Here is a 12,223-nt window from a genome sequence, read left to right on the forward strand (position 1 = left end):
GAAGACAGAAGCCGCAGCATTATAACATAGCAAGGAATTCATCATATTTGCCCATTATACAGTTATTAACTTTTCCAAGGGAGGGATGTCGAATGAAAAAAAGAATAGCGGATCTTCCCCTTTCTGAGAGTGTGCACGGTGTAGGTATGATCACTTCTTTTATTAATAGAAAAACGGAACATAGTACACTGCAGCAGACGCAGCTCCATGCTTGCTAACATAGCTAACTGCGCCGCTGAGTTCAATTGCTAACTTTGTATTGCACCGATTTCCAATAAACACACTCGCACACATCACAACTACCGTGTTGTGTCATTTGAAAATATGTGATCATCGATGAAGAGTTCATGAAAGGTTAGTGATAAATTCATGAGCATCATCAACACGAGGATAACGTGAAGTGGCAGTCATTGTCAAGCCTCTGGTGTCATTTTTGTACATTATGTATATTTTGCTGCATAAATATTTTGTAGATTTATCTAAAAATGTTATGGCAGGGAAATATCTGAAATTTTAATATTTCATACAATCAGTCAGTGATGAGGCGTCATTCAAAAACATGCTTCTTAAGTTCATTGACAACTTGTGGATTGTTTTTTGTGTGTGCGACCCCTCTTGAGCGCATCCTGCCTCACACCATCATGCTCTCATACCATGTGCCGTTTTATTTATGTGCTACAACCTTTAAAATTTTTGAACGTGACTGTTCCCAGACTCTGAGGGCAGCCTGCCATCATGTACGCTGTACACAGGCAGGCCCACACGCCCACCGCTGTGGAGTTCTCGGTCTACTGCAACTTCATTTCCGGCAAGGAGAAGAATCTAGTTGTAGCGGGGACATCGCAGCTTTTTGTCTACAGGATTATCCATGATGTCGAGGTAATTTGTGGAGTTTGTCTTAAAAGAACGAGAAGTTTCATATAATGTGTCATTTGTTTTGGTTTCAGAGTACGTCAAAATCTGAAAAGTCTTCAGGTATGTCTACACAATCTATTCAGAGTACCTTTTTTGAAAGTGATTTATGGTTTTGGTAATGTATCTTAGATGCCAAAGCTCGCAAGGAGAAGCTGGAACAGGTGGCCTGCTTTTCGCTCTTTGGTAACATAATGTCCATGGCCAGCGTGCAGCTCATAGGATCCAGCAGGGATGCATTACTACTCAGTTTTAAAGATGCTAAGGTCAGTGCACAATCAAATGCCATGTAAAAAGCAAGAAGAACTCCTTATCATTTTTTCTCTTACCAGCTGTCTGTCGTGGAGTATGACCCGGGTACACATGACCTGAAGACCTTGTCTCTTCACTACTTTGAAGAGCCAGAGCTCAGAGTACGTAAAAAATGGGCTCTGTCCCTATTCGTGTGATTGCCAGTTCACTTTTACGTCATCCTTCCTTTCAATTTCAGGATGGTTTCGTACAGAACGTCCACATTCCCATTGTTCGCGTGGATCCGGAAAATCGCTGCGCTGTTATGCTGATCTATGGCACCAAGCTGGTGGTGCTTCCTTTCCGTAAAGACACACTGGCTGACGAGCAGGAGGGTGGAGTGGGAGATGGGTAAGTGAGCTGTTTTGCCAATTAAGTGTCCACACAGGTATCTTTTTATTTAGTTAAGGAAAGGCCAGTGTCTAAATACTCCCTGTTTCCCTGCAGACCCAAATCAAGCTTCCTACCAAGTTACATCATCGACGTTCGGGAGCTGGATGAGAAGCTGCTCAACATCATTGACATGAAGTTTCTCCACGGCTACTATGAGCCCACTTTGCTCATCCTGTTTGAGCCTAACCAAACATGGCCCGGGTTAGTTTTACCACCCCTTACTCACTGACTAAAATGGCAATAAAATATGATGCGTAGGCTTTTAAATTCTACTCTGTTCATCCAGGCGTGTCGCCGTGCGACAGGACACATGCAGCATTGTCGCCATCTCTCTGAACATCATGCAAAAGGTTCACCCGGTCATCTGGTCACTCATGAACCTTCCATTTGACTGTACGCAGGTTATGGCGGTTCCCAAGCCCATTGGTGAGTTCGGACTAATTCCTACCCTTTGTACACTACTGTTTCATAGACTTCACTATCAGTCGAAGGGGCTCGGGGCCTTTCCGTAGGGGGACTATTTTCAAAAACTTAAAATTCAAATATTTTGAAAACCAAAGCTGCTAGCGACCTAAAACCAAAACAGGCACCTCCCTTAGGCATATAGGAGTCTCCGTAAGCAGCGACATAAAAAAATTCAGTCGTTCCCTAATAAAATCCCGATTCATTATTTTTTTAATACAAGTATAACAAAACTTAAAATGGCTATAACATTCTCAAATCTTATGATAGATGTACAAAAATCACCAAACACAGAGATAATCACCTATATTTTCAGGCTTAATGGCAATATTTAACATTTAATCATATAGCCGAAAATAGCAACTTAATTGTTTTTTAATTTAGTGCAAATTTTCAACAGCTAATAAATCACTCAATTGTTACATCATAAACTTAGTAGTTGAGAAAAGCATGCAGAATCATCTTAATTTTACTCAACAAAAGCAAAACTTGCATTTTTCTATATACAATCACAATTTATTTAGGTTGAATTCCGATGTTACTATTGCCTCAGCATGGGGGCACATCCTACCAGCAATCTGGCCCTTGTCATTTTAAGATTGAAATGTTATATAAAATAAAACAAGTAAAAAGGCGAATTTTTTTGTATGGATTGGACGCAAAATGTCTATAAATTACTACTTTTTTGCCAAAAAAAAACCGAGCAATTGGCCGAAAAAATGTAAACTTACGCTACTGTGTACAGATACAACATGGCGGCCGTCACAAAACAAAGCTTTTTAAATTGAAAATTTATTGTAAATAAATGCTTAGATTGCGGAATGTCTATAAATATGAACGTAAAACAGTGTAGATTCTTGGTTAAAAGCAAAAAACGGGCAGTTATCGTTCATTTTACGTAAATATTTCAAACAAAAGTTACGGTATAGTGTAATTCAACATGGCGGCAGTCACAAAACAAAGAGCTTCTTAAGTTAAAAATTCTTGTAAATAAACGCTTAAATCGCGGAATTTTTATAGATATTAACTAGGGCTGTCAAAATTATCGCGTTAACGCGCGGTAATTAATTTTTTAAATTAATCACGTTAAAATATTTGACGCAATTAACGCACATGTCCCGCTCAGACAGTAGTCTGCCTTTTGGTAAGTTTACAGCAAGGCTTTTGTGCTGTCTAACAGCGAACTCTTGTGGTCGCTTTGCGACATGGTTTATTTTTTTTCTTGCCAGTTCAATATTACTGCACGTCTTCGGGCTGACGCCTAAGTTGTAATGTTGCGCTTATATGATCCTTGGACAAGATTTGTCCGTAAGTATGGTTGTTGTAAAGAATGTACATATTATGTTAGTAAGCGAAATGTTCTATTTTTTTGTATGAGACGCTTTTTGTTTATGTTTAGTGAACCTGTATAGCGTGCTAAGCTAACGTTGTTGCTAATGCAATGCTTGTGTACTTTTATTTTTGTAGTTTTATGACGGTCTAAAGAGGACAATGGTTTGAGGCTATTTTATTAATAAATCAGATGAAAAAGGAAGAAGTCTGATTATTAAGGCGTCGTTCACTAGCTGTCCAGCTTTGGAAAAAGTAGACACTTCGGAGTGAGGACAGCATAGACAGATTTAAATGACAGTAGAGTGAAATGCCCACTACAGTCCTTATGTACCGTATGTTGAATGTACAGTGGGGAGAACAAGTATTTGATACACTGCCATTGGGAAAACCCATTGGCAGTGTATCAAATACTTGTTCTCCCCACTGTATATATCCATCTTGTGTCTTATCTTTCCATTCCAACAATTTATTTTACAGAATATATATAATATACAGAAAAATATGGCATATTGTATAGATGGTTTGAATTACGATTAATTGCGATTAATTACGATTAATGAATTTTTAAGCTGTAATTAACTCGATTAAAAATTTTAATCGTTTGACAGCCCTAATATTAACGTAAAACAGTAGGTTCTTGGTTGAAAGCAAAATACGGGCAGATGTCGTTAATTTTACTTCAATATTTCAATCAAAAGTTACAATATTGTGTAATCCAACATGGCGGCCGTCACAATTAAAGAGCTTTTTAAGTTGAAAATTCTTTTATACTTTTATAGATATGAACGTAAAAACAGTCGAGGTTCTTGGTTAAAAGCAAAAAAATGGGCCGTCATCATTCATTTTAAATAAATATTTCAAGCAAAAGTTACACAATTGTGTAATTCTACATGGCAGCCATCACAAAACAAAGAGCTTCTTAAGTTAAAAATTCTTGTAAATAAACCCTTAAATCGCGGAATTTTTATAGATATGAACGTAAAACAGTAGGTTCTTGGTTGAAAGCAAAAACGGGCAGGTATCGTTCATTTTCCGTAAATATTTCAAGCAAAAGTTACCATATTGTGTAATTCAACATGGCGGCCGTCACAAAACAAAGAGCTTTTTAAGTTGAAAATTGGTGTAAATAAATGCTTAAATCGCGGAATTTCCATAGATATGAACGTAAAACAGCCTAGGTTCTTGGTTAGAAGCAAAAAAACGGGCAGGTATCGTTCATTTTACATAAATATTTCAAGCCAAAGTTACACTAATTTTATCCATTTTTTTCACAACCTTTCAAAGTGCACGCATGGTGCTATTTCAGATATTAATTACCTTGAATCCTCAACCAAATCACTCTTGAGACACTCATGCCTGCTTTTATGTCGTAAAACCTTCGTCTTATTTCCACCTAAATCCGGCGTAAGAACGCAGCATGTGTTTGAGTTTATCACAGTGAAGCGCCAACTCAACGCTCTGCCTGGGTCGGCCCCCTCCAGGAAGGCATGGCGTAATGTCCGTCGGAGCTGTCTTGTCAACTGATGGTGGAGGCTATGACTGTTTAAAAAAAAATTCAACTTGATATCAATACTCAAAAAATACTGGACATCCAATCATGTGGCTCTTTAAAACTAAAAACCCTTTAAGTGAGTTTATCATAAGTAGACTTTCAATCCATTTGAAGTAAGAGGAAGGCAGCCAATGAGCACTCGGTATTCTTTTCTCGATGTGTAATTTTTTATACTTTTGACAACTGTACCGTACGCTTATTCAAGAATGTCGTTCCAGTTTTTTAGCTAATCCTAATCAAACTCTGATTGCCTCTAGGTGGCGTGGTGGTTTTTGCGGTGAACTCGCTGCTATATCTAAACCAGAGTGTTCCACCGTATGGAGTTTCCCTTAATTCCCAAACAAACGGAACCACGGCATTCCCTCTACGTAAGAACTAAACACAATACAATGCACACACACATGCCCTTGTGATTTTTTGTACTGTATCACAATACACTTTGTGTTTTTTTTAGGCATACAAGAGGAGGTAAAGATCACCCTGGACTGTGCCCAGGCTGACTTTATTGCCAATGACAAGATGGTCATCTCTTTAAAAGGAGGAGAAATGTGAGTCACTCTCTTTAAATTCCCAAAATGTACTCAAGCCTATGTTCATTCAAAAATTAGATAAGTCAGACTTGATCATTTGGATGCGGATATGAATAAAATATGTGTCTTGCTACAGTTATGTGTTGACCCTCATCACTGATGGCATGAGGAGCGTGCGGGACTTTCATTTTGACAAAGCAGCAGCCAGCGTCCTGACAACTTGTGTAAGTAGGACTCGTTTTATAGTGGTACCTTGTTTACAAGTTTAATTCATAAAATCAATAATCTTGTATAGGGCTGCAGCTATTGATTATTTTAGTAGTTGATTAATCGATGAACTAGTTTTCTCAAATAATTGAAAAATTAAAATACCTGAGCTGAGCCTCAAACGGTATAAAAAAACATATAAATGAATGAGGAGCTAAGTACAACAAAAGAACAATTGGCTAACTTACATAGCCAAAGTCCGCTAGCTTAAATGCTATAAAATGCTAATGTTTTTTTTTTCTTTTTTTACAATGCTCCGAACAAATAGTTCAAACATTTTCCCACCCAAAAAAATAGCTTAACTCATTTGCTCCCAAAAACATATAAATACGTTCTATCTTTAATTGCTTCAGTGTCCCAAAAAGGTATTTATACGTCTTTTGCGTTTTTTTTTTTTGACAAGCTGCATCTATAGGTTCCCATGTATCTAAGATAGAATGCACAAAGCTCAAAACCCATTTTAAAGCAATAAAACTGGCCACTGGAGGGCAGTAGCGCATTTGGTAAGACCCCCAACCCGATTCAACCGGTACAGCGTAGTTGAGTCCGTGCTCACCGCTCGCGTCCCCCGCACCCACCATTGTCCCGCACGGAAACGTACACGGCCAAGCCAGTTCCCCCCCAGGAACACAAGTTCCCCAGGCGAACGAGGCAGCGGTCATCACAAAAGAAAGACTAAAAAAAATACATCTTTACGAGTCAGGCGGTGATGAGGGAAAAGTTTAACCCCCTGTCGCGGCCACCAAGCGTCATCTCTCAGTTAGTTATGTGTAAATAAATTGTTACTTTGCTATCAAAAGCCCTATTTGTCTGGTTGTTTATGTTGTTTTGTAAAAGGAAAACTTTATTCAGATGTTACAACCGTAAAATCAATCACGAATGCATTAAAAAAAAAACTTAGCCCAAACAAAACCTTATGTTGGTCTTAACGGTGAGCAGCTGGATTCAGCCATATGAAATGGGTTATGTCATATTCACTGTTGCCACTAGAGGACAGTGTATCCAACCAAATCAATATAACTAAATCCCAACACTTTTAAAACAAAGCATTACAACTAGAGATGACCGATCACGTCATTTTCAAAGTATCGGAATCGGCCTTTTTTTAATATATATATATATTTTTAATTAAATCGTTTCCTAGCTGTATTTAACGTTAGATATAGTATGTTACACTCATCCAGAGTCTTTAGTTTAGGCTTAAGGTAGGGTTATCAAATTCATCATGTTAACAGCTGTAATAAATTTTTTAAAAATTCATCACGTTAAAATATTTAACGCAATTAACGCATGCGCTGCACGACCCACTCACGCATTGTCGCGTTCAATCTATAATGGCGCTGTTTTACCTATATATAGAGCTAAAAGGCAGCGTTAAATGAGTAGAGTGAATTTTGGCAGCCTTTGGAGCCTTTTTTTAATTGGCTAAAGCCTTACAATCCCTCTCCCACTGATTAGAAATATCGTGGGACGCAATTTGGGGACGAAAGGTAGTAAATGATCTTTTTCTTAACACCCTATGTTATTTCCCAACGCAGAGAAGATATATCAATTGGTACCACTACGCACAGTCATGGTTGCACTTCCCATCATGTATTTGGGCAGAATAGTTAAATGGCTACAGTATCATTTACTGAAAGTTCAACAAATACACTTGATGGCAATATTTAGTCACAATATACAAAGCCACATTTATCCTTTAAGAATTACAAGTCTTTCTATCCGTGGATCCCTCTCACAGAAAGAATGTTAATAATGTAAATGCCATCTTGAGGATTTATTGTCATAATAAACAAATACAGTACTTATGTACTGTATGTTGAATGTATATATTCGCTCGAGTTTTATTCATTTTTTTCTTAATGCATTGCCAAAATGTACTGTATATGATCGGGAAAAATTACTGGGAATGATTGGAATTGAATCGGGAGCAAAAAAAAAGCAATCGGATCGGGAAATATCGGGATCGGCAGATACTCAAAGTAAAACGATCGGGATCGGATCGGGAGCAAAAAAACATGATCGGAACAACCCTAATTCCAACATCACTTTAATTAAATGAATACTTGAAGCTAAATTTAATTTGAGTCTTTTTTTTTTTTTCCCAATCGAATTACTTGAGTTAATCGATTTATTGTTGCAGCACTAATCTTGTACCTCTTCCATTTGCTGTATGGAGCTATTTGTGACCTTTTGCCAATAAAATTCATGTTGGCTTTCCCCCTCAGATGGTCACTATGGAGCTTGGCTTCCTCTTCCTGGGCTCCCGCCTGGGCAACTCACTGCTGCTTAAGTACACAGAGAAGCTTCAGGAGGTGCTTCCAGACGAGGTCAAAGAAAAACAGGACAAAGAGACAGAGAAAGACAAGGTGAAATTGCGTAATGATCATCCATAGAAATGATCCAATTGCACTTTCTTTTTACCTAACAAATTCTTATTAAATGCTAGGAGGAGCCACCAAGCAAAAAGAAAAGAGTAGAGTCCTCCACCAACTGGACTGGTATGTTTCAAATTCTGTTTGAAAATGTGGTCTCTGCCATGTTTGTTTCATTTCTGTGCTTCATGTCTTTTTTACAGATGAGGTGGATGAGATCGAAGTGTATGGAAGCGAGGCGCAGTCGGGCACGCAGCTTGCAACGTACTCCTTTGAGGTTGAAAAAGAAAATGACTTCACAAAGCAGAACCTTCCAGTTTCTAGAACTCTGGATGACTTCCAATTTTTTGGATTTTTTAAAACTTTTTACTTTTGCAGGTGTGTGACAGCATACTGAACATTGGGCCGTGTGCTAACGCTTCCATGGGTGAACCTGCATTCTTATCAGAAGAGGTAAAGACATTTGAAATCCGGATTAGTTGGGTCACCATATTTGGACTTTAACAGAAACTTTTTCGACTCGTAGTTCCAGGCCAACACGGAACCTGACCTGGAAGTTGTCGTGTGCTCTGGCTTCGGAAAAAACGGGGCGTTGTCTGTACTTCAGGTGAACGGACTGTTTCTGATTGTTGTGTACGTGAGTGTGTGTGCGCGCTTATTTCAAATGCAACTTTTGTCATGATGTTGCAACAGTGAATACAGAGTAAATAATCAAATCACACTTTATTCAGGCCTGACGCAATAACAAATTTTTGTAGGCGATATAATCTCTCATACATTATTTCCGATATGCAATTTTATTGTCAATTTTTTTTCAATTCATCCACTAATGTTGTGACAATACATTCTAATCAATCACCCATTCAAATGCAATAAGATGTTATTGTTGAATTAAAAAAAAAAAAACTCCATTAAAATTAATATTAAAAAAAATACACAATGCATATTGAATCGTTTGAAAGCTAGCTAAGTGCAGAAAATCAAATAGGGGACAAACCAACGCCATTTTTTATCTCAGCCAATTAGAGCCCATTAAAAGTGTTTTTGATCCAAAACGACAATCATCTTGTCTTGCAACGTGCACATTTTGGCAATTTTAAAGCCATAATATTCATTGCCAATAAGATTTTTCATAATAGGTGTCATTTTAAAGCTATTCTTAGTGTCGAATCTGAAGTATGTGAGATTAACCCCAGAAATCTTTATTTACATGTGAAACATGACGTGCTTTTAATTTGAATTGTTCACTGGAGGTACGTTCGTTAAGCCGCGAACCAAAAGCTTTACACAGTATTTTTCACAATTTTCGTTGTGTGTAGTGTCATGAATAGATTTTTTTTTTTTTAATTTTCCGCATCGTTTGCAAATGCTGTAAACCAGTGAATTTTCACATTTAAATTGTCACCTTTTAACTGCAAGTTTGTGTTTTGGAGAAGACTGCCAACGTATTTTAGCAGGCTAAAATGGTTTGTACATTGTCTTTTTTCCATTAGCCTCAATGCAGCAATGCTAACATTGTTTAATATAGATGTGTTTCCTTATTTTGTATGTCTTAACTTTAATTCTACCATGTGTTAATGACCAGTAAACATCTGTAAAAAGAACTGGAGTGTCATATCCATTCAACACTCACGAGTGCATGTAGCACACACAAACACAAGCATGCAGAAAACTATGCACGCACGTCCACTCGGGGCGATAATTCGCAGCCGTGAAAGATACTGACCTCACTTTTATTTACTGTGCGATTATTGACTTATTGCATATCGCGACGGGCTTATCTTTAATGTGTTTGCAGTAGTTGTACATGGGAATAAAACCTTCTCACCTCCTCCCGTTGTGTTATTTAGAGGAGCATCAGACCCCAAGTTGTCACTACGTTCGAGTTGCCAGGTTGCCATGACATGTGGACCGTGATATCAAGTGAGGTGAAGGAAAAGGTACTATTTTTTTTTATAACCCGAAGGCAAGTTTCAAACTATTTTTCTGTTGTTTTGAAAATTTGTTCTCTTTCCAGATAGGGATTAGTGAGGGGTCAAATGATGGGGGTGAGAATGAAAAGCCTGAGGATAAGGAAGAAGAAGAAAAGGATAAAGAGGAGGGGAAAAAGGAGGAAGAGGAGAAAAAGGATCAACCTCTAGAGGATGACGCCAAGAAGCATGGGTTCCTCATTTTGAGCCGAGAGGATTCCACTATGGTTGGGAATATGTTTTTCAATTTGATCCATGTTTTTTAAATTGGTACTTATAATTAAATGTAACATGTCACTGTAGATTCTGCAGACAGGACAAGAGATAATGGAGCTGGACACGAGTGGTTTTGCCACTCAAGGAACTACAGTCTTTGCGGGGAACATCGGTGACAACAAATACATTATCCAGGTCTCCCCCATGGGCATCAGACTGCTGGAAGGAGGTAAAACAAATTAAACCAGGAAATATTTCACAATAAAGATGAAACTACATTTTTTTAAAACTTTTTTCTCCAGTGAGTCAACTCCACTTCATCCCAGTGGACCTTGGCTCTCCCATAGTGCATTGCTCCGTGGCGGACCCCTACGTGGTCATCATGACCGCCGAGGGAGTGGTCACCATGTTTCTGCTGAAGACAGACTCGTACATGGGGAAGACGCAGAGACTCTCTCTAAGGAAACCTCAGATTTCCACAGTGAGTGACAGTGCCCCCACCACCCTCACAGATTCAAGGAATGTTTGAGTTTAATGGAGATTTCCAAATGTTCTTCCATCAAGCAATCACGGGTGATAGCGCTTTGCGCGTACCGAGACGTCAGCGGAATGTTCACCACAGAGAACAGAGTGAGCTGTGCTGTTATGGAGGATATAAACATGCAGAATAAGTCTGAAGTGGAGACGGTCATCCAGGATCTCAGGTAGAAGTTGATACTTTTCCCCCTCTTATTTATTTTTCCCCAATGGGGTGAAGTAGTGCTGTGCGATTCAGAAAATAATCTATTAAGATAAGGGCCATTTTATATCATGATATCTATTTGCCACAACCTCTGTGAAGTTGACCCCCCAGTCAGATGGAAATTTATATAAAAATGCTGTCATTCATTTGTGCTATATTTGTGCTGTAGAAGGTGTCATTTGTGCTGCTATCGTTTTTGAGATACAGTGGTATGAAAAAGTATCTGAACCTTTTGGCATTTCTCACATTTCTGCATAAAATCCCCATCGAATGTAATCTGATCTTTGTCAAAATCACACAGATGTAAAAACACCTTTAACTAAAACCACCCAAACATTTATAGGTTTTCATATTTTAATGAGGATAGCATGCAAACAATGACAGAAGCGGGAAAAATAAGTAAGTTAGCCCTCTTCCTAAGGAGACATAAAGAGCAATTGAAACCAATTATTACCAATTTAAGTCAGGTGTGTGTCCAATCACTGATGAGTGATTTAAAGCTGCCCTGCCCACTATAAAACACACACCTGGTAAGAATTGTCTCGATGAGAAGCATTGTCTGATGTGCATCATGCCTCAGTCTGTGTGATTTTGACAAAGATCAGATCACATTTGATGGTTATTTTATGCAGAAATGACAGAAAATCTAAAAGGTTCAGATACTTTTTGATACCGCTGTATTTACAATTCTTTTATAGGTCAATCTGAGGTCAACCATCCCCCCATTTTGATCAAAAATGGCTATGAATGGTGTCAATCGTTTATGCTTGGTTTGTGCTGTAAAAATCTTTGTTTGTGCTACTAGCCCTCCATTTACTGCAAAATGGCCCCGATTGTGTGCCATTCGTTCGTGCTATGTTTGCGCTATTTTTTTTTAGACACCCCACTGTTATTGAAAGTTGGTACACTCCGTCAGCCACGACGGAGGGGCTGCGATTGTTATCATGAAATTAATATCTCAATATCTCTAAAATGATAGCTGCACAAAATAAGTTTTTTCCAGCACAAACCTAGTGCAAATGAATGGCACCATTGTGGCATTCTGCCGTAGATGGGGGGTGGCGTGACCTCATCGCTCTAAATTAATATCTCAAAAACAATGGCACAAACGACTGACATCATTTTTATTTGAATTTGCGTCTGATGTGGCGCCAACTTCACGATGGTTTTGCCGCTATGTA

General features: G+C 38.4%; 1 protein-coding gene across 1 annotated transcript in view; it reads left to right on the forward strand.

The window, feature by feature from the left end:
• Window positions 1-12,223, forward strand: part of cpsf1 (cleavage and polyadenylation specific factor 1) — a 24,537-nt gene continuing 12,314 nt past the window's right edge. The window contains exons 1-21 of the mRNA XM_057828415.1: window positions 1-144; window positions 714-879; window positions 948-975; window positions 1,045-1,178; window positions 1,245-1,325; window positions 1,403-1,554; window positions 1,651-1,797; window positions 1,883-2,022; window positions 5,200-5,310; window positions 5,397-5,490; window positions 5,609-5,696; window positions 7,968-8,108; window positions 8,189-8,240; window positions 8,318-8,391; window positions 8,493-8,567; window positions 8,641-8,721; window positions 9,965-10,054; window positions 10,132-10,311; window positions 10,388-10,529; window positions 10,603-10,781; window positions 10,865-11,004. Coding sequence (XP_057684398.1) covers window positions 736-879; window positions 948-975; window positions 1,045-1,178; window positions 1,245-1,325; window positions 1,403-1,554; window positions 1,651-1,797; window positions 1,883-2,022; window positions 5,200-5,310; window positions 5,397-5,490; window positions 5,609-5,696; window positions 7,968-8,108; window positions 8,189-8,240; window positions 8,318-8,391; window positions 8,493-8,567; window positions 8,641-8,721; window positions 9,965-10,054; window positions 10,132-10,311; window positions 10,388-10,529; window positions 10,603-10,781; window positions 10,865-11,004 — 2,273 coding nt within the window. The 5' untranslated portion in view covers window positions 1-144; window positions 714-735. The remainder of the gene's footprint in view (window positions 145-713; window positions 880-947; window positions 976-1,044; window positions 1,179-1,244; window positions 1,326-1,402; window positions 1,555-1,650; window positions 1,798-1,882; window positions 2,023-5,199; window positions 5,311-5,396; window positions 5,491-5,608; window positions 5,697-7,967; window positions 8,109-8,188; window positions 8,241-8,317; window positions 8,392-8,492; window positions 8,568-8,640; window positions 8,722-9,964; window positions 10,055-10,131; window positions 10,312-10,387; window positions 10,530-10,602; window positions 10,782-10,864; window positions 11,005-12,223) is intronic.

This window comes from Corythoichthys intestinalis, chromosome 22 (assembly GCF_030265065.1).
Source record: "Corythoichthys intestinalis isolate RoL2023-P3 chromosome 22, ASM3026506v1, whole genome shotgun sequence".
In the NCBI taxonomy this organism is placed as follows: domain Eukaryota; kingdom Metazoa; phylum Chordata; class Actinopteri; order Syngnathiformes; family Syngnathidae; genus Corythoichthys; species Corythoichthys intestinalis.